Genomic DNA, 22,109 nt, shown 5'->3' with positions numbered 1-22,109 from the left:
TGCCTAGGAGTATCTTGGGAGACTTGTCTCTCTGTTTCAGCCCAGAGTTCTGTATCAGTTGGACCGCATCACTCCCAGCCAGCTAGAGAAGTTTCTGGAGACCTGCAGGGACAAGTACATGCCTAGGTGGTCAGTATCTTGGGAGACTGTGGTTAGCTCACCAAGCTCACAGATATCTTTGGAGACTTGTGTTGGAAGCTCCCCCAAAGCTAATGCCTAGGAGTATCTTGGGAGACTTGTGTTGAACCCCAAGCTAATGCCTAGGAGTATCTTGGGAGACTTGTGTTGAACCCCAAGCTAATGCCTAGGTATGTATCTTGGGAGACTTGTGTTGAACCCCAAGCTAATGCCTAGGAGTATCTTGGGAGACTTGTGTTGAATCCCCAAGCTAATGCCTAGGAGTATCTTGGGAGACTTGTGTTAGATTCCCAAGCTAATGCCTAGGAGTATCTTGGGAGACTTGTGTTAGCTCCCCAAGCTAATGCCTAGGAGTATCTTGGGAGACTTGTGTTGAACCCCAAGCTAATGCCTAGGAGTATCTTGGGAGACTTGTGTTAGCTTCCCAAGCTAATGCCTAGGAGTATCTTGGGAGACTTGTGTTAGATCCCCAAGCTAATGCCTAGGAGTATCTTGGGAGACTTGTGTTAGCTCCCAAGCTAATGCCTAGGAGTATCTTGGGAGACTTGTGTTAGCTCCCCAAGTTAATGCTTAGTCCTTTAGCTCAGCGGGTCAACCCAGGTTTGAACCCCCGGTAGGTAACACTTTACCCATTCATCCTACATGTCTGTGTCCCCAGAGCTCAGATGGAGCCGGGCTCAGCAGTAGGAGCCCTGTGTGCCCAGAGCATTGGGGAGCCTGGCACCCAGATGACCCTGAAAACCTTCCACTTTGCTGGGGTAGCCTCCATGAACATCACCCTGGGGGTCCCGCGCATCAAGGAGATCATCAACGCCTCCAAGAACATCAGGTGGGTCGGGGGTCAAAGCCCTTATCAAGCTACTTTTTAAATGGCTTTAGGACCGGAGGAGTCAGATCTGAGCCTGGGGGTCCAGAGTACTGCTGGTTTGCTGTTCTAAATGATACTTAATTGTACCCGCCTGGTGTCCCAAGTCTAAATCAGTGTTTGATTAGAGAGGAAGAATGAAAATCAGCCGTGGAACTGGTTTAGGATGGTCAGTCAACATCAGATGTGAGTCAGAGCTGGACTTGGAGAAGTCTCTGTTAATCCTCTCACTTTTCTCTCCAGACTACTATAGTAGAAGGATCATGAAGGCTTGCTCATTGTTACAAGTTACTAGGAGAAGTTCAGATTCAATCAATTTCACCCTGAAGCATAAAACCTAAAAACAGATAGTTTTCGTCCAAATAATTCCTTGTCTTCCTGACTGAACAGGAATACGGCTGAATCCCAAATGGCATCCTATTCCTTATATAGTGCACTACTTTTGACCAGAGCCCTGTATCGGGAATAGGGTGCTGTTTGGACCCCGCCGGGGTCCTTCAGAGCGGACCGCCGGGCGCCGTGTTCCATTAGCTCTGATTGGTGTCTGCTTCTACATGACCAGACAGCCAAGGAGGTTCTTCCAATCACAGTGTCCAACTGTTCCCCCCGTCAGACGGTAGTTATTCTGCTCCGTGTCCTAATCACACGGCCCTGGAGAGAATCCTGGAGGAGGATCGAATACACCTTCGGAGCGGAGGGAGGGAGAGGGAGGGAGAGCAGAAGAGCGAGGGAGGGAGAGCAGAAGAGCGAGGGAGGGAGAGCAGAAGAGCGAGGGAGGGAGAGCAGAAGAGCGAGGGAGGGAGAGCAGAAGAGCGAGGGAGGGAGAGCAGAAGAGCGAGGGAGGGAGAGCAGAAGAGCGAGGGAGGGAGAGCAGAAGAGCGAGGGAGGGAGAGCAGAAGAGCGAGGGAGGGAGAGCAGAAGAGGAGGGGGAGGGAGGGAGAGCAGAAGAGCGAGGGAGGGAGAGCAGAAGAGCGAGGGAGGGAGGGAGAGCAGAAGAGCGAGGGAGGGAGGGAGAGCAGAAGAGCGAGGGAGGGAGAGGAAGAGCAGAAGAGCGAGGGGAAGAGGGAGCAGAGAGCGAGGGAGGGAGAGCAGAAGGGAGGGAGGGAGAGCAGAAGAGGGAGGAGGGAGGAGGGAGGGAGGGGTTCAGAGAGCGAGGGAGGGAGATATGCAGAGGGAGAGGGAGCAGAAGAGCTAGGGAGGGAGGGAGAGCAGAAGAGCTAGGGAGGGAGGGAGAGCAGAAGAGCGAGAGAGGGAGCAGAAGAGCGAGGGAGGGAGCAGAAGAGCGAGGGAGGGAGAGAGATACAGAGAGGGAGCAGAAGAGCGAGGGAGGGAGAGAGATACAGAGAGGGAGCAGAAGAGGGAGGGAGGGAGGGAGGGAGCAGAAGAGCGAGGGAGGGAGAGAGTGGCAGAAGAGCGAGGGAGGGAGAGATTCAGAGAGAGGGAGGAGAGGGAGAGAGAGGGAGCAGAAGAGCGAGGGAGGGAGAGATTCAGAGAGAGGGAGCAGAAGAGTGAGGGAGGGAGAGCGATACAGAGAGAGGGAGCAGAAGAGCAAGGGAGGGAGGGAGAGAGATTCAGAGAGAGGGAGCAGGAGAGCGAGGGGAGCGAGGGAAATGCAGAGATAAGAGGCTGAATCTCAAGCCAATTGCCTCGCCAAACAATGAGCAGTAGCCCATCCGTTTTAAATGCCACACTATTCAGAATGACACAAACCTTTTATTAAAGGGCTTCTGTTGTGTTCCCATCAGCACACCTATAATCAGCGCTCACTTGGATGTGGACGACGACGCAGACTTCGGCCGGTTGGTGAAAGGGAGGATTGAAAAGACCCTTCTGGGAGAGAGGTATTCCAGCTCCTGTAGCTATTCAGGGACACTGTCACCACTGTCAGTCTACCTAACAGGGACAATCTGTCACCACTGTCCAGGTCAATTTAACCCCTTTTTCTCCACAACATGTGCAAATGTAGAAGAGTAGGGAGGTAAAGGCAATAAATAGGCCATAGAGCGTTGGACTAGTAACCGGAAGGTTGCAAGTTCAAATCCCCGAGCTGACAAGGTACAAATCTGTCCCTGAACAGGCAGTTTAACCCACTGTTCCCAGGCCGTCATTGAAAATAAGAATTTGTTCTTAACTGACTTGCCTAGTTAAATAAAGCTAAAATTAAAAATAAAAAAATAGAGGTGAAAATAATTAGAACTTAGCATTAATACTGGAGTGATAGATGTGAGATGAAGTAAGAATGCTTGTGGATCACTATAATTCAGACCATGGTTCCATAGAATGCTGACAGGCTCTCACATTCAAATCAAATTGTATTTAGTCACATGCGCCGAGTACAACAGGTGTAGTAGTCCTTAGTGAAATGCTTACTTACAAGCTCTTAACCAACAATACAGTTTTTTAAGAAAATACCCCCAAAAAACTAAAGTAAGAGATAAGAATAACAAATCATTAAAGAGCAGCAGTAAATAACAATAGCGGGGGTATAAACAGGGGGTACCGGTACAGAGTCGATGTTCGGGGGCACCGGTGTCGAGGTAGTTGGGGTAATTATGTTCATGTAAGTAGAGTTATTAAAGTGACTATGCATAGATGATGACAGAGTAGCAGCAGCGTAGACGAGGGGGGGGGGACAATGCAAATAGTCTGGGTAGTCATTTGATTAGCTGTTCAGGAGTCTGATGGCTTGGGGGGTAGAAGCTGTTAAGAAGCCTTTTGGACCTAGACTCGGCGCTCCGGTACCACTTGTGGCGCGGTAGCAGAGAAACCAAGGCTAAAACAAGTCTAACTTAGCTGACTAAGTGCATTGATCAGTGTTTCAACTGTCACTTCAGTGTAGAAGTGGAGGATGTTGAGCTCTAATGAGAATTTCCTTCTGTAGTTTTTGGTGTAACCTGGCCTTTAGCCTGAGCTCCGCTAGCTGGCCTTTAGCCTGAGCTCCGCTAGCTGGCCTTTAGCTTGAGCTCCGCTAGCTGGCTGGCCTTTAGCCTGAGCTCCGCTAGCTGGCCTTTAGCTTGAGCTCCGCTAGCTGGCCTTTAGCTTGAGCTCCGCTAGCTGGCTGGCCTTTAGCCTGAGCTCCGCTAGCTGGCCTTTAGCTTGAGCTCCGCTAGCTGGCCTTTAGCCTGAGGCGGGCCTTTAGCCTGAGCTCCGCTAGCTAGCCTTTAGCTTGAGCTCCGCTAGCTGGCCTTTAGCCTGAGCTCCGCTAGCTGGCTGGCCTTTAGCCTGAGCTCCGCTAGCTGGCCTTTAGCCTGAGCTCCGCTAGCTGGCTGGCCTTTAGCCTGAGCTCCGCTAGCTGGCCTTTAGCCTGAGCTCCGCTAGCTGGCTGGCCTTTAGCCTGAGCTCCGCTAGCTAGCCTTTAGCCTGAGCTCCGCTAGCTGGCTGGCCTTTATTCCTGAGTTAGTCTTGAAACTAGCTGGCTGGCTTAGCCTGAGCTCCGCTTTGCCTTTTCAAAGTTTAGTGTAACTATTAGGATGGCATTTGGACTATATAATAATCTAGCAGAGGTTTTACCAAAAACAACCCTGTCATTTCAAATGTACAACAGATAACACTCAATTTGAAATACTGGCTGCTGCAAACACACTGTTTACTGTATACTTACTGTGTACTTGAAAAAAAACAACCCTGTCATTTCAAATGTACAACAGATAACACTCAATTTGAAATACTGGCTGCTGCAAACACACTGTTTACTGTATACTTACTGTGTACTTGAAAATAAAATAACACCGTTCTGCCATGGCAACAGACAATCAATGTTTGCCCTTTAAAATAACACCGTTCTACCATGGCAACAGACAATCAATGTTTGCCCTTTAAAATAACACCGTTCTGCCATGGCAACAGACAATCAATGTTTGCCCTTTAAAATAACACCGTTCTGCCATGGCAACAGACAATCAATGTTTGCCCTTTAAAATAACACCGTTCTGCCATGGCAACAGACAATCAATGTTTGCCCTTTAAAATAACACCGTTCTGCCATGGCAACAGACAATCAATGTTTGCCCTTTAAAATAACACCGTTCTGCCATGGCAACAGACAATCAATGTTTGCCCTTTAAAATAACACCGTTCTGCCATGGCAACAGACAATCAATGTTTGCCCTTTAAAATAACACCGTTCTACCATGGCAACAGACAATCAATGTTTGCCCTTTAAAATAACACCGTTCTGCCATGGCAACAGACAATCAATGTTTGCCCTTTAAAATAACACCGTTCTGCCATGGCAACAGACAATCAATGTTTGCCCTTTGACTTGTAAAACAATTGAATTTACGTATCAGACTCTTTCCCTGACAGATTTCAGAGTACATTGAAGAGGTGTTTCTGCCAGACGACTGTTTCATTCTGGTCAAGCTGTCACTGGAGAGGATCAGACTGCTACGACTAGAGGTACCAACATAGAAATACACTTGTTCTAGTCATTCTATGACCTGTTCCATTCATTCTATTGCTATATTATTCTGTGATATTCTATTCCTTATTTTTCCATGACTATTTTTATTCATTCTATTTCTATGTAACTATTCTGTTGACTTTTCTTTTCTTTTTTGTTCTATATGACTATTATATGCATTCTATATGACTTCTATTCATTCTATTTCTATATGACTTTCCTATTCTAATTCTATATGACTATTCTATTCATTCTATATGACGTGTATTCATTCTATTTCTATATGACTTTCCTATTCTAATTCTATATGACTATTCTATTCATTCTATATGACTTGTATTCATTCTATTTCTACATGACTTTCCTATTCTAATTCTATATGACTATTCTATTCATTCTATATGACTATTATATGCATTCTATATGACTTCTATTCATTCTATTTCTATATGACTTTCCTATTCTAATTCTATATGACTATTCTATTCATTCTATATGACTTGTATTCATTCTATTTCTACATGACTTTCCTATTCTAATTCTATATGACTATTCTATTCATTCTATATGACTTGTACATTCTATTTCTACTATGACTTTCCCCATTTCTATATGCCCTCTATTCATTCTATATGACTATCCTCTGCTAGATATGACCCCTATTCAGCTCTATATGACTATTCTATTCATTCTATATGACTTGTATTCATTCTATTTCTACATGACTTTCCTATTCTAATTCTATTTGACTATTCTATTCATTCTATTGACTACACTATATAACAAAAGTATGTGGACACCCCATCAAATGATTGGATTTGGCTATTTCAGCCACACCTGTTGCTAACAGGTGTATAAAATTGAGCACATATAATCTCCATAGACAAACTCTGGCAATAGAATGGCCTTACTGAAGAGCTCAGTGACTTTCAACGTGGCACTATCATAGGGTTCCACCTTTCCAACAAGTCAGTTTGTCATAGTTCTGCCCTGCTAGAGCTGCCCCCATGCCCTGCTAGAGCTGCCCCCATGCCCTGCTAGAGCCGCCCCCATGCCCTGCTAGAGCCGCCCCCATGCCCTGCTAGAGCCGCCCCCATGCCCTGCTAGAGCCGCCCCCATGCCCTGCTAGAGCCGCCCCCATGCCCTGCTGGAGCTGCCCCCATGCCCTGCTGGAGCTGCCCCCATGCCCTGCTAGAGCTGCCCCCATGCCCTGCTAGAGCTGCCCCCATGCCCTGCTAGAGCCGCCCCCATGCCCTGCTAGAGCTGCCCCCATGCCCTGCTAGAGCTGCCCCCATGCCCTGCTAGAGCTGCCCCCATGCCCTGCTAGAGCCGCCCCCATGCCCTGCTAGAGCCGCCCCCATGCCCTGCTAGAGCTGCCCCCATGCCCTGCTAGAGCTGCCCCCGGTCTACTTTAAGTGCTGTTATTGTGAAGTGGAAACGTCAAGGAGCAACAACTGCTCAGTCGCGAAGTGGCTGTCCTCGGTTGTAACACTCATTGCCGAGTTCCAAACTGCCTCTGGAAGCAACGTCAGCACAATAACTGTTCATGAAATGGGTTTCCGTGGGAAGGGCAGCCGCACACATGCCTAAGATCACCATGTGCAATGACAAGTGTCGCCTGGAGGGGTGTCAAGCTCGCCGCCATTGTAATTTGTAGCAGTGTAAAGGCGTTCTCTGGAGGGATGAATCACGCTTCACCAACTGGCAGTCTGACCGACGAATCTGGGTTTGGCGGATGCCGGGAAAACACTACCTACCTGAATGCATAGTGCCAACTGTAAAGTTTGGTGGAGTAGGAATAATGGTCTGGGGCTGTTTTTCATGGTTCGGGCCCCTTAGTTCCAGTGAAGGATAGACTTAACAGTACAGCATACAATGACATTCTAGACCATTCTATGCTTCCAACTTTGTGGCAGCAGTTTGGGGAAGGCCCGTAGTTCCATCTAACCAACTCACTGTAGAGAAGCCTGAGATGTTTGACTGTTCAACTGTGTGTGCATGTCTCTCTCTCTCGTTCTCTGCTCTCTTTCTCTCTCTCGTTCTCTGCTCTCTTTCTCTCTCTCGTTCTCTGCTCTCTTTCTCTCTCTCGTTCTCTGCTCTATTTCTCTCTCTCGTTCTCTGCTCTCTTTCTCTCTCTCGTTCTCTGCTCTCTTTCTCTCTCTCGTTCTCTGCTCTATTTCTCTCTCTCGTTCTCTGCTCTCTTTCTCTCTCTCGTTCTCTGCTCTCTCGTTCTCTACTCCCTTTCTCTCATTCTCTGCTCTCTTTCTCTCTCTGCTCTCTTTCTCTCTCTCGTTCTCTCGTTCTCTGCTCTCTCATTCTCTGACTCTTATGTATTTCTGTCTGTGTCTCTCCCCAGGTGAATGCAGAGACAGTCCGCTACTCTATCTGCATGTCTAAGCTGAGAGTGAAGCCTGGAGACATAGCTGTACACGGGGAGGCAGTGGTCTGTGTATCTCCCAGGGAAAACAGCAAGAGCTCCATGTACTACGTCCTCCAGTCTCTAAAGGATAACCTGCCCAAGGTAAGAGTAACGCCGTGTCCCAAATGGCACCCTATTCAGCCCACTGCTATTGACCAGGGCCCGTATTCCCTATATATAGTGAACCACTTTTGACTGGGGCTCTGGTCTAAAGTGTTGAACTAAAAACGTTAATCTTGTGTCAGTCTTCAGGCAGGTCTCACCATGGATTATTTTAGTGAATTGTTTCTTTCATCATATAAACAGGGGCTTTATGATTAGAAATGTATAGAATTCACCAGGGTGGTAATGCTGCCAAGCCTCTGTACAGTTCATTATAGTGTGTCCCCTCTCTCCTCCCTCTCTCTCATCTCTCCTTTCCTCCCTCTCTCTGTCCCCTCTCTGCTCCCTCTCTCTGTCCCCTCTCTCCTCCCTCTTTCTGTCTCCTCCCTCTCTCTCATCTCTCCTTTCTTCCCTCTCTCTGTCCCCTCTCTTTCCTCCCTTTCTCTGTCTCCTCCCTCTCTCTGTCCCCTCTCTCCTTTCCTCCCTCTGTCCCCTCTCTTTCCTCACTCTCTCTGTCTCCTCCCTCTCTCTGTCTCCTCTCTCCTCCCTATCTCGGTCTCCTCTCTCCTCCCTCTCTCTCTCTTCTCTCCTCCCTCTCTCTGTCCACTCTCTCCTCCCTCTCTCTGTCTCCTCCCTCTCTCTCATCTCTCCTTTCCTCCCTCTTTCTGTCCCCTCTCTCCTCCCTCTCTCTGTCCCCTCTCTTTCCTCACTTTCTCTCTCTCCTCCCTCTCTCTGTCTCCTCTCTCCTCCCTCTCTCTGTCTCTATCTCCTCTCTCTCGGTCTCCTCCCTCTCTCTCATCTCTCCTTTCCTCCCTCTCTCTGTCCCCTCTCCTCCCTCTCTCTGTCCCCTCTCTCCTCCCTCTCTCGGTCCCCTCTCTCCTCCCTCTCTCCTTTCCTCCCTCCCTCCCTCTCTCTGTCCCCTTTCTCCTCCCTCTCTCTGTCCCCTCTCTCTCCTCCCTCTCTCCTTTCCTCCCTCTCTCTCCTCCCTCTCTCTGTCCCCTCTCTCTCCTCCCTCTCTCTGTCCCCTCTCTCTGTCTCTGTGGTGTTACTAGGTGGTGGTACAGGGTATCCCTGAGGTCTCCAGAGCTGTCATTCACATCGACGAGCAGACCGGCAAGAACAAGTACAAGCTGCTGGTTGAGGGAGACAACCTACGCAGTGTCATGGCAACCCACGGTGTCAACGGCAACAGAACCACCTCAAACAACACCTATGAGGTAACTAGACTGTAGAAGCCCCTCCTCCAATAACAAACGGCAACATATTATCGGCCCATTCATTGGTCGAATTTCAAATGGTCATCTCATTGATTGGCCTGAACCAATTCTCTCTATGACAGCTGTTGTTGTAAAAGAGGGGCTTTGTTAAATAAATTAATTGATTGAATTCCCCAATGCGTCTGTGCCGAGAACCAACTGACTGTTCTCTCCTCCAGAACGATCTACTTTCCCCGCGGCGGGGATCCTAGTTTGATCCCAGCATGAGCCTTAAGCATTTCTGTTCCGTCTGCTCTGTCTCCCTACTGCTCCTCCTATCCTCCCATGTAATTATTCATACAAACATCAGTTTGGAATTCTAGTCTCCTTTAAACAGAATCGACTGATTGTCTCTCTGTTTCCCAGGTTGAGAAGACGATTGGTATCGAGGCTGCTAGGTCCACCATCATCAATGAGATCCAGTACACCATGGTGAACCACGGCATGAGCATCGACAGGCGACACGTCATGCTCCTGGCTGACCTCATGTCCTATAAGGTCGGTGAAAAGATGGAGAATGTTTTTATTGAAAGACGAATAATAATGAGTGAGGTTTTTTTTGTTTTGTGACGACAGATGAAGTCCTCTGTTTGCAGTTTAGATGCAGCAGGGTTGCAAAATTCCTGGAACTTTTAATACATTTCCTGGTTTTCCCGAAATCCTGGTTAGAGGATTCCCGTAATAAATCATGCAACCAGGATTTCTGGGAAAACTGGGAATTTATTGAAAGTTCCCAGAATGTTGCTAACCTGTGCAGGCCTACTCTCAGCTAATGTCATATTTTACATGTGTTTTCCATTGAAATACAGTACCAGTCAAAAGTTTAGACACCTGCCTCCCGAGTGGTGCAAGCAGTCTAAGACACTGCATCGCAGTGCTAGCTGTGTCATTACAGATCCTGGTTCGACTCCAGGCTGTGTCGAGAGACCCATTAGTGACCGGGAGACCCATGAGGCGGCGCACAATTGGCCCAGCGTCGTCCGGGTTGGGGGAGGGTTTGGCCGGCAGGGATGTCCTTGTCCCATCGCCCTCTAGCGACTCCTGTGGCGAGCCGGGCGCAGTGCACGCAGACACGGTTGCCAGGTTTACGGTGTTTCCTCCGACACATTGGTGCAAGCTGGCTTCCGGGGTTAAGCTGGCATTGTGTCGAGAAGCAGTGCCTCAGCGATGGTACAAGACTGTAGCTACCAATTGGATGTCACAAAATTGTGGAGAAAAAGGGTGTAAAAATATATATATATTAAAAACACTAAAAAACTTTAGAAAATACATTATGTTTGGACACCTACTCATTGAATGATTCTTATTTGTACTATATTCTACATTGTAGAATAATACTGAAGACGTCAAAACTATGAAATAACACATATGGAATCATGAAGTAACCAAAAAACTGTTAATCAAATTATATTTTATGTTTGAGATTCTTCGAAGTAGCCACCCTTTGCCTTGATGACAGCTTTGCACATTCTTGTTATTCTCTTAACCAGCTTCATGAGGTAGTCACCTGGAATGCATTTCAATTAACAGGTGTGCCTTGTTAACAGTTAATTTGTGGAATTTCTTTCCTTAGTGCATTTGAGCCAATCAGTTGTGTTGTAATATATAATAATAATAATAATAATAAATAAATATATGCCATTTAGCAGACGCTTTTATCCAAAGCGACTTACAGTCATGTGTGCATACATTCTACGTATGGGTGGTCCCGGGAATCGAACACACTACCCTGGCATTACAAGCGCCATGCTCTACCAACTGTGCTACAGAAGACAAGATAGGGGTGGTATACAGAAGATAGGTCTATTTGGTAAAATACCAAGTCCATGTTATGTCAAGAACAGCTCAAATAAGCACATTACTTTAAGACAGGTTATTCAATCTCAAAAATTTCAAGAACTTTTAAAGTTTCTTCAAGTGCAGCCACGGAAACCATCAAGTGCTATGATGAAACTGTCTCTCACGAGGACCGCCACAAGAAAGGAAGACCCAGAGTCACGTCTGCTGCAGAGGATAAGTTCATTAGAGTTACCAGCCTCAGAAATTGCAGCCCAAATAAATGCTTCACAGAGTTCAAGTAACTGAACAATAAATTATCTAGCAACAGCTCTGGTGGACATTCCTGCAGTTTGCATGCCAATCTCATGCTCCCTCAAAACTTGAAACATCTGTGGCATTGTGTTGTGTAACAAAACTGCACTTTTATTGTCCCCAGCACAAGGTGCACCTGTGTGTAATGATCATGCTGTTTAATCAGCTTCTTGATATGCCACACCTGTCAGTTGGATGGATTATCTTGGCAAAGGAGAAATGCTCACTAACAGGGATATAAACAAATTTGTACACAAAATTTGAGAGAAATATGCATTTTGTCCTTATGAAACATTTCTGGGATATTTTAATTCAGTTTGGGACACATGGGACCAACACTTTACACGTTGCGTTTATATTTTTGTTCAGTATATTTTTTTAACGAATACAATTGCTCAAGAAAATGATTTTGTTTAATAAAAACAAAATCTCTGTATGTGATAGGATACAATATGTATAATAAAGTATGTAATGGGTTTTAAGTAATAGGGTTATGCAATATGATAATGTAATATGATTGTGTAATATGCTTATGTGCTACGGTAATAGAAAATAGGGTTATGCAATTGGATAATGTGATAGGATAATGTAATAGTGATATGAAACAGGATAATGTAATACGATAATGTGGTAGCATAATGTGATACGGATATGCAATAGGATAATGTAATATGATAATATATAAGGTTATGCAATAATGATAATGTAATAGTGATATGAAACAGGATGATGTAATACGATGATATGGTAGAATAATGTAATATGATAATATATAAGGTTATGCAATAGGATAATGTAATACGGTAATGTGGTAGCATAATGTGATACGGATATGCAATAGGATAATGTAATATGATAATATATAAGGTTATGCAATAGGATAATGTAATAGTGATATGAAACAGGATAATGTGGTAGAATAATGTGATACGGATATGCAATAGGATAATGTAATGTGATAATATATAGGGTTATGCAATAGGATAATGTAATATGATAATATATAGGGTTATGCAATAGGATAATGTAATATGATAATATATAGGGTTATGCAATAGGATAATGTAATACGATAATATATAAGGTTATGCAATAAGGATAATGTGATACGGATATGCAATAGGATAATGTAATATGCTAATATATAGGGTTATGCAATAAGGATAATGTGATACGGATATGCAATAGGATAATGTAATGTGATAATATATAGGGTTATGCAATATGATAATGTAATATGATAATATATAAGGTTATGCAATAGGATAATGTAATACGGTAATGTGGTAGCATAATGTGATACGGATATGCAATAGGATAATGTAATATGATAATATATAAGGTTATGCAATAGGATAATGTAATAGTGATATGAAACAGGATAATGTGGTAGAATAATGGGATACGGATATGCAATAGGATAATGTAATATGATAATATATAGGGTTATGCAATAGGATAATGTAATATGATGATATATAGGGTTATGCAATAGGATAAGGTAATATGATAATATATAAGGTTATGCAATGAGGATAATGTGATACGGATATGCAATAGGATAATGTAATATGCTAATATATAGGGTTATGCAATATGATAATGTGGTAGCATAATGAAATATGCTAATATATAGGGTTATGCAATAAGGATAATGTGATACGGATATGCAATAGGATAATGTAATGTGATAATATATAGGGTTATGCAATATGACAATATATAAGGTTATGCAATATGATAATGTAATATGATAATGTGGTAGCATAATGTAATAGGATAATATATAAGGTTATGCAATAGGATAATGTAATATGATAATGTGGTAGCATAATGTAATATGATAATATATAGGGTTATGCAATAGGATAATGTAATATGATAATATATAGGGTTATGCAATAAGGATAATGTGATACGGATATACAATAGGATAGTGTAATATGATAATATATGCAATAGGATAATGTAATAGGATAATATATAAGGTTATGCAATAGGATAGTGTAATATGATAATATATAGGGTTATGCAATAGGATAATGTAATATGATAATATATAGGGTTATGCAATAAGGACAATATAATGTAATACGATAATGTGGTAGAATAATGTAATATGATAATATATAGGGTTATGCAATAATGATAATGTAATAGTGATATGAAACAGGGTAATGTAATACGATAATATGGTAGAGTAATGTAATATGATAACATATAGGGTTATGCAATAGGATAATGTAATATGATAACATATAGGGTTATGCAATAGGATGATGTAATATGATAATATATAGGGTTATGCAATAAGGATAATGTAATACGATAATATATAGGGTTATGCAACAAGGATAATGTAATATGATAATATATAGGGTTATGCAGTAGGATAATGTAATATGATAATATATAAGGTTATGCAATATGATAACGTAATATGATAATATCTAGGGTTATGCAATAGGATAATGTAATATGATAATATATAGGGTTATGCAATAAGGATAATGTATTTTCCATCCATAGGGTGAGATCCTGGGTATCACCCGGTTTGGCCTGGCTAAGATGAAGGAGAGCGTGTTGATGCTGGCGTCCTTCGAGAAAACTGCCGACCATCTCTTTGACGCTGCGTACTTTGGTCAGAAGGACTCGGTCTGTGGTGAGTTTCAGGCTTCCTCTTACTGTAGCAGAGTCACAGAAATACAGCTGCTCGATAACAGAGAATAAACTGGCTTTTTGTTGTCTAAAAAAAAACATCTGTCCTTTCCACAACTTCTCTCATTCGTTGCACTGATCTGACATTAATTAGCCACCTGTCAAGTGTTTTCACTTCAGATGAAATGGGGAGGAGACTGAAGAGCGGTCGGATTTCCAGCCATTGAGAAAGAAATCCCAGACACGGCTGATTGAGCGCAATCTCTCTGTCTCCTCTGGTTCCAGGTGTATCTGTCTCCTCTGGTTCCAGGTCTATCTGAATCTCTCTGTCTCCTCTGGTTCCAGGTGTATCTGAATCTCTCTGTCTCCTCTGGTTCCAGGTCTATCTGAATCTCTCTGTCTCCTCTGGTTCCAGGTGTATCTGAATCTCTCTGTCTCCTCTGGTTCCAGGTGTATCTGAATCTCTCTTGTCTCCTCTGGTTCCAGGTGTATCTGAATCTCTCCGTCTCCTGGTTCCAGGTGTATCTGAATCTCTCTGTCTCCTCTGGTTCCAGGTGTATCTGAATCTCTCTGTCTCCTCTGGTTCCAGGTGTATCTGAATCTCTCTGTCTCCTCTGGTTCCAGGTGTATCTGAATCTCTCTGTCTCCTCTGGTTCCAGGTGTATCTGAATCTCTCTGTCTCCTCTGGTTCCAGGTGTATCTGAATCTCTGTCTCCTCTGGTTCCAGGTGTATCTGAATCTCTGTCTCCTCTGGTTCCAGGTGTATCTGAATCTCTCTGTCTCCTGGTTCCAGGTGTATCTGTCTCCTCTGGTTCCAGGTCTATCTGAATCTCTCTTGTCTCCTCTGGTTCCAGGTGTATCTGTCTCTGTCTCCTCTGGTTCCAATCTCTCTGTCTCCTCTGGTTCCAGGTCTATCACAAGGCTGATAAGGACTGTCTCCCTGGTTCCAGGTGTATCTGAATCCTCTGTCTCCCCTTGGTTCCAGGTGAACCCAGGGCTCGTGTCTGTCCCTGTAGAACCCAGGGCTCTTGTCTGTCCCAGTAGAACCCAGGGCTGTATCTGAGAAAAACCTCTCGTGTCTGTCCCAGTTCCAGGTGTGTCTGTCCCAGAAAAACCCTGGGCTCTGTCTGTCCCAGTCCCCTCTGGTTCCAGGTCTAATAATGTAAAATAATATGGTCATTTAGTAGATGCTCTAATCCAAAGGCACCTACAGTTACATAGTGGCACATCTGCAGTATATGTGGCCATCTGGTTCCAGGTCAATCCCAAACCCTCTGTACCTCTGGTTCTCAGGTATATCTTATTTTGCTCCTCTGGTTCCAGGTGTATCTTTGAATCTCTGTGTGTGTGGTTCCAGGTGGTATCTGAATCTCTGTCTCCTCTGGTTCCAGGTGTGTCTGAATCTCTGTGGTGTTCCTCTGGTTCCAGGTGTGTCTGATGGAGCTGTCTCCTGGGTTCCAGGTTAAAGTGAAGCTTTTTGGTTCCAGGTGTATCTCTCCTCTGAATCTTCATACAACATCTTCCTTTCTGTTTATTGTGTTATTTTATACCACTGCTTCTAATTCACAGGACTACAGGTGAGAGAGAAGTGCCTGTCAAAACGTCTCCAGCTCTTCCACAATGGAACACGGACGTTCCCCTGTTGTTTTATGTGTTTAGTGGTGGCCTCGTGTTAATAACTCTCTTTATTATGTTCCTCTGTTTCCCCCACGCTTCCCCTTTCTGAACTGACAATAAAGTGACGCTGGAAAGAGTGACGCGGTGAAGTCACTGATTTGATTAGAACATTCACTGGCTGAAAGGAGCCTGTTCCCAGGTCTGTAGAGCCTGTTCCCAGGTCTGTAGAGCCTGTTCCCAGGTCTGTAGAGCCTGTTCCCAGGTCTGTAGAGCCTGTTCCCAGGTCTGTCGAGCCTGTTCCCAGGTCTGTAGAGCCTGTTCCCAGGTCTGTAGAGCCTGTTCCCATCTAACCCTGGGCTTGAGTCTGTTCCCAGGTATGTGCTGATGCTGGCTAGGAGCCTGTTCCCAGGTCTGAACCCTGGCCTGTTCCCAGGTCTGTCCCAGACCTGTTCCCAGGTCTGTAAAATATTTTGCTTGATGCTGGTAAGGAGCTTTGTGTCCCAGGTCTGTAGGCCTGTTCCCAGGTCTGTGTAGCCTGTTCCCAGGTCTGTAAGGTGTGTGGGTGTGATGCTGGAGCCTGTTCCCAAAGGAGCCTGTTCCCAGGTCCTGTTCCCAGATCTGAGCCTGTGTTTTCTCTCCGGCTTCACAAAAACATCTTCTTTCTGTCCAGGTCTGGAATCAGAGCCTGTTCCCAGGTCTGTAAAACTGATCTGTGTTGTTTTATCCATTAACTCTCTTTATTATGTTCCTCTGTTTATTTTGTATCTGTGTGTGATGCTGGGCTTTGGGCCTGTTCCCAGGTCTGTAGAGCTGTTCCCAGGTGTGTGTGTCCTGTTTGGTCTGTGAGCCTGTTCCCAGGTCTGTATATGTGTTGATGGAGCTGGAAGGAGCCTGTTCCCAGGTCTGTAGAGCCTGTTCCCAGGTCTGTAGAGCCTGTTCCCAGGTCTGTAGAGCCTGTTCCCAGGTCTGTAGAGCCTGTTCCCAGGTCTGTAAGGTATGTGCTTGAGCCAACTCTTCTGACTGTCATTGACACACAGCTTTGTTATGCCATTCATGTTTGGTGTGACACTGATTTGAACGACCTTGAGAGGACTTGGCTGAAGCACAGAGCCATCTGGAGCCTGGTTACAATGAACCCTGTGTATACTATGTTGATAGCCTTGGATGGCCAGGCTTCTCTCCTGTTGCTTCTTAAGGTGAGGTTTACTATATGGTGACTGTTCTCTAAAACCTCAATCAAATTGGCTTTTTGTGTTTACTGCTTGGCTTGGATTGGGGGTTTTCTCAGTGTTTAAAACATCCCTCTACTGTAGGTATGGGGTCTGTAATTCTCTTTAGAGCCTGTTCCCAACATCCTGTTTGTAAATGTGCTTGAGCCAAAACATCCCTCTACTGTCATTATGATTTGTTATGTTTAATTCATGTTTGGTGTCACTGGTTGAAATCCTCTACTGGAGCCTGTTCCACAGGTCTGGAGCCTGGGTTTCAAAATCCCTGTACTGTATCCCATGTTGATGCCTTTCCCATGGTTTAGGCATCCCTCTACTGTAGGTATGATGTCTTTATGGTTTAGGTCCCTTAGCTGTTCCCATGGTGACTGTTCCCAGGTTCTGTAAAACATCCCAGGTACTGTAAATATGTGTCTTTATGGTTTAAAACATCCCTCTACTGTAGGTATGATGTCTTTCCCAGGTTTAAAACATCCCTCTACTGTAGGTATGGATGTCTTTATGGTTTCAAACATCCCTCTACTGTAGGTATGATGTCTTTATGGTTTAAAACATCCCTCTACTGTAGTAATTATGTAAGGTATGTCTTTATGGTTTAAAACATCCCTCTGACTGTAGGTATGATGTCTTTATGGTTTGTTATCCCTCTACTGTAGGTATGATGTCTTCATGGTTTAAAACATCCCTCTACTGTAGGTATGATGTCTTCATGGTTTAAAAATCCCTCTATACTAGGTATGATGTCTTGGATGGTTTCAAACATCCCTCTACTGTAGGTATGATGTCTTCATGGTTTAAAACATCCCTCTACTGTAGGTATGATGTCTTTATGGTTTAAAACATCCCTCTACTGTAGGTATGATGTCTTTATGGTTTAAAACATCCCTCTACTGTAGGTATGATGTCTTTATGGTTTAAAACATCCCTCTACTGTAGGTATGGATGTCTTTATGGTTTAAAACATCCCTCTACTGTAGGTATGATGTCTTTATGGTTTAAAACATCCCTCTACTGTAGGTATGGATGTCTTTATGGTTTAAAACATCCCTCTACTGTAGGTATGGATGTCTTTATGGTTTAAAACATCCCTCTACTGTAGGTATGGATTAAAACATCCCTCTACTGTAATTATGGATGTCTTTATGGTTTAAAACATCCCTCTACTGTAATTATGGATGTCTTCATGGTTTAAAACATCCCTCTACTGTAGGTATGATGTCTTTATGGTTTAAAACATCCCTCTACTGTAGGTATGATGTCTTTATGGTTTAAAACATCCCTCTACTGTAGGTATGATGTCTTTATGGTTTAAAACATCCCTCTACTGTAGGTATGATGTCTTTATGGTTTAAAACATCCCTCTACTGTAGGTATGATGTCTTCATGGTTTAAAACATCCCTCTACTGTTGGTATGGATGAGTCTTTATGGTTTATATGTGTTATTTAAAACCTCTTAAATGTAAATCATTGTAATCTATCTAATCCCCAGAAGTAAGGATTCATCATGAGTGTCATAAACAATAACTAGTAATCCTGCATACTCCAAGGTTAAAATCTCACCCTCCAGGTAAAAATAGTTATAAATTGCAGAGGTGTAGTCACTTTCGAGGACACAAGTACACAGGACAATATGATGAAAATATTAAATATCTTACGATGTATTTACGAATCAACAAAACTGTATATATCCGGCTTGAAATGACTTATATTTCTTCTAAATACAGTATAATCAATTTATAAAAGGACTGACTATAATATTTCACCCTCCTTATAACTGCAAAATGCATATGTGAATATTTAGTTTTAGAGAAAATGTGATTGTTTCTTGATCAAAACATATGACATCACTGTGAATGTCTCACAGAGCTCTAGCATGGCTTCCTGAACTCTGAGGAACTCGCCTTTCATATCATATTCATCTTATCCTTCTATGACAAATCATTGTATTATTTTTGATTACTGGCTATAAATCGATCCCTGAGGGACATCACTGCTTCACACAGGCAGAAGAGACATACTCCTGTGTCTGTGAGAATCAGGGCTACCACTCAATGCAAGCCATTTCCATCTACAGTCCACAGACCAATTTAGACTTGGAAATATCGGTTAGAACAGTTACCAGAACCACACAGGTTACCAGAACCACACGGGTTACCAGTACCACACAGGTTACCAGTCTGGTTACCAGTTACAGTTACCAGTTACAGGTTACCAGTTATTTTAGAACTTGTTACCAGAACCGAAGAACCGCACAGGTTATTACCAGAACCGTTACCAGAACAGTTACCAGTTAAGAACCGCACAGGTTACCAGTTACCAGAACCACACAGGTTACCAGTTACCAGAACCACACAGGTTACCAGTTACCAGAACCACACAGGTTACCAGTTACCAGAACCGCACAGGTTACCAGTTACCAGAACCACACAGGTTACCAGTTACCAGAACCACACTGGTCCCCTAAACAGGGGACTTTACATCTATTAATAAATCAAGCAATTCGTATATGTTAAGAATTTGGAAATGCTTAAAGATCCTGTTCAATCTCTTTAACAGAGATGATATGACGAAATCTGTTTCCAATGTGACATGACAGCCAAAATGTCACAGTGACTTGGAGTTCCACCAAAACCAATATGGAAATGGGAGAACGGACAGTGCCTCTCTTGCAGATGATAAGAGCATTTTTAATCCACTGGGATGGGAGTACCCTCACACACACAGAGAACCTAATGGCTTCAACAGCAGGTAGGCTTCTCAGCCAGTAATTAGTAGGACTAGTGAAGTCAATAGCCCACGGGGCTCTGGTCTAAAGTAGTGCTCTGCAAGGTTCCCATTTTGCATGCAGTCACTGTTTTGATGTTTTCTCGCCATTGTGATGTCATTCATTATTTATCTCCATTGTGATGTCATTTATTATTTATCTCCATTATGATGTCAACCGAAAAGCTGTATGTGGATCCATGAATGGAAGTAATTACACACAAAAAATGAAGAAAAAACTAACCACGTTCTTATTTTTTATTTTAATCCAAATTTTAAACGTCAACATAATCTTGCTTTACACGTAAACAACAATAGACACACGATGAGCCCTTTTTCCATCAGCAGTTGCCACAGAGTGCTTACCCAGCCTAAAACCACGAAGAGAAAGCAATGCAGATGTAGAAGCATCATTGTAATTCATGACACAAAACATCAAAAGTTCAATGTTTAACTTATGGTCCAGTAATGACGTATAGTGTTGATAGCAGATGTACAGAAGCTTGTGCTGAAAAGTATTGACCTCGAACAAAATCCTATAGAAACATGTTTGTACAATTTGTTAAATGATTAAAGCCTGAGTGTTGGTCTGTTTGGGTTGTCAACCTACTTGTCACTCATTGTTTGGCTTGAACACGGAGGTGCATGGAGCACAAATAGATCTGGGACCAGGTTAATTTGATTTGTTTTACCTTTATTTTACTAGGCAAGTCAGTTAAGAACAAATTCTTATTTTCAGTGACGGTCTAGGAACAGTGGGTTAACTGCCTGATCAGGGGCAGAGCGACAGATTTGTACCTTGTCAGCTCGGGGATTCGAACTTGCAACCTTTCGGTTACTAGTCCAATGCTCTAACCACTAGGCTACCTGCCGTCCCTACACTCTAACCACTAGGCTTCCTGCCACCCCTTTCAGTTAAATAAAATGGTCTTGATTCATTTATTGATTGGTAATTAGCCTCTTTATAATTAGATACCTCCATCTCCAGACAGTAGTGATTTGCATGCTACTGAGTATTCCACCTCCAACACCTCTATTGGGTCTATTGTATTGTCTGTTGTGGAATTATCTGTAGTGAATCAATGAACCTGGCTTTCTCAGCGTGCTGAATCAGGTAATACTGAATCAATGAACCTGGCTTTCTCAGCATGCTGAATCAGGTAATAGTGAATCATTGAACCTGGCTTTCTCAGCATGCTGAATCAGGTAATAGTGAATCAATGAACCTGGCTTTCTCAGCGTGCTGAATCAGGTAATAGTGAATCAATGAACCTGGCTTTCTCAGCATGCTGAATCAGGTAATAGTGAATCATTGAACCTGGCTTTCTCAGCATGCTGAATCAGGTAATAGTGAATCATTGAACCTGGCTTTCTCAGCGTGCTGAATCAGGTAATAGTGAATCAATTAACCTGGCTTTCTCAGCATGCTGAATCAGGTAACTGAATCAATGAACCTCGTGTCCTCTCTATTTCAAAGCATTTTCGATCTTTCTGAGGTGACCCTGTTTTATTTCATAGTCAAAACATGTCTTCACAATCTGTACTTCTCTGAGATGCCTGCAGTGGTTACCTTCATTTACAAGACAGTAGTTTGGTGAAAGTACAAAATGTGTTTTTATTAGTGATCGTGTTCGTTAATGGACTAGCTCTCACTGCCGTATGTACAGTTGAGCCGTGGGAGGTTTTGTCACCAGGACTTTGGTCTACCGTCTCCTAAACGACAGCTGCCTGCATGCCGAATCAGGCCTGCTGTGGTGCTCTCTTCCTGTCAATAACAATACTAATTAATACATATATCATTTGCATAGCACATTTCCACCCACACACATGACTGTAAGTCAAACAAAAATTATTATCAAAACAATACATTACCTGTTAATGTCGAAGATGGACTTTAAGCAGATTAAGCCATTAAACATTAAAAGCTTGAATAGGTGTTTTCAAGTGAGGGAGATTAAAGCTGCCTCCTGGACGAGTACAGGTAGAGTGTTGCAGAGCTGAGGGGGTCACATGTGGAGAAGGCACTGTCACCCCTGCTGTGCAGGGTAGTGGCTGGTTTGACCAGGCTGTGTTCGTCTGATGATTGTAGGGTACGTCCTGCGGAATAGTTATTCGGAAGTATTCAGACCCCTTGACTTTTTCCACATCTTGTTACATTACGGCCTTATTCTGGAATGGATAAAATTGCCCCCCCCCTCATCAATCTACACACAATACTCCATAACGACAAAGCAAAAATAGGATTTTTAGAAATATTCAGACCCTTTACTCAGTACTTTGTTGTACCACCTTTGGCAGTGATTACAGCCTCAAGTCTTCATGGGTATGACGCTACAAGCTTGGCACACCTGTATTTGGGGAGTTTCTCCCATTCTTTTCTGCAGATCTATTATTTTCCGCTGATAGACATCTCCACAGCAGGAAGCTGCCACCACCATGCTTCACCGCAGGGATACTGCCACCACCATGCTTCACCGCAGGGATGGTGCCACATTTCCTCCAGACGTGGCGCTTGGCATTCAGGCCGAAGAGTTCAAAGTGTTTAATCTTGGTTTCATCAGACCAGAG

General features: G+C 43.6%; 1 protein-coding gene and 1 long non-coding RNA gene across 51 annotated transcripts in view; both read left to right on the top strand.

The window, feature by feature from the left end:
• polr3a (polymerase (RNA) III (DNA directed) polypeptide A) overlaps positions 1 to 14,116 on the top strand; it is an 84,291-nt gene extending 70,175 nt beyond the window's left edge. The window contains 8 exon segments of the mRNA XM_052512650.1: positions 41 to 121; positions 795 to 967; positions 2,749 to 2,843; positions 5,310 to 5,401; positions 7,762 to 7,926; positions 8,979 to 9,143; positions 9,549 to 9,680; positions 13,803 to 14,116. Of these exon segments, the coding sequence (XP_052368610.1) occupies positions 41 to 121; positions 795 to 967; positions 2,749 to 2,843; positions 5,310 to 5,401; positions 7,762 to 7,926; positions 8,979 to 9,143; positions 9,549 to 9,680; positions 13,803 to 14,003 (1,104 nt within the window). The 3' untranslated portion in view covers positions 14,004 to 14,116.
• A 1,319-nt stretch (positions 14,117 to 15,435) lies between these two features.
• On the top strand, positions 15,436 to 21,352 carry LOC127926999 (uncharacterized). Of its 50 annotated transcripts, none has more exons than XR_008125883.1 (9): positions 15,436 to 15,831; positions 16,450 to 16,861; positions 17,100 to 17,115; positions 17,241 to 17,305; positions 17,434 to 17,473; positions 17,554 to 17,713; positions 17,755 to 17,794; positions 17,988 to 18,910; positions 19,084 to 20,135. It is a non-coding gene; the product is annotated as an uncharacterized LOC127926999 (long non-coding RNA). The 50 variants fall into 50 exon arrangements; XR_008125889.1 differs by having other exon boundaries at positions 17,755 to 17,835; positions 18,108 to 18,910; XR_008125888.1 differs by having other exon boundaries at positions 17,755 to 17,835; positions 18,068 to 18,910.
• Positions 21,353 to 22,109: the final 757 nt, after the last annotated feature.

The sequence above is a fragment of the Oncorhynchus keta genome, unplaced genomic scaffold (assembly GCF_023373465.1).
Source record: "Oncorhynchus keta strain PuntledgeMale-10-30-2019 unplaced genomic scaffold, Oket_V2 Un_contig_889_pilon_pilon, whole genome shotgun sequence".
Taxonomy (NCBI): Eukaryota; Metazoa; Chordata; class Actinopteri; order Salmoniformes; family Salmonidae; genus Oncorhynchus; species Oncorhynchus keta.
This window is presented reverse-complemented; position numbering and strand designations above follow the sequence as displayed.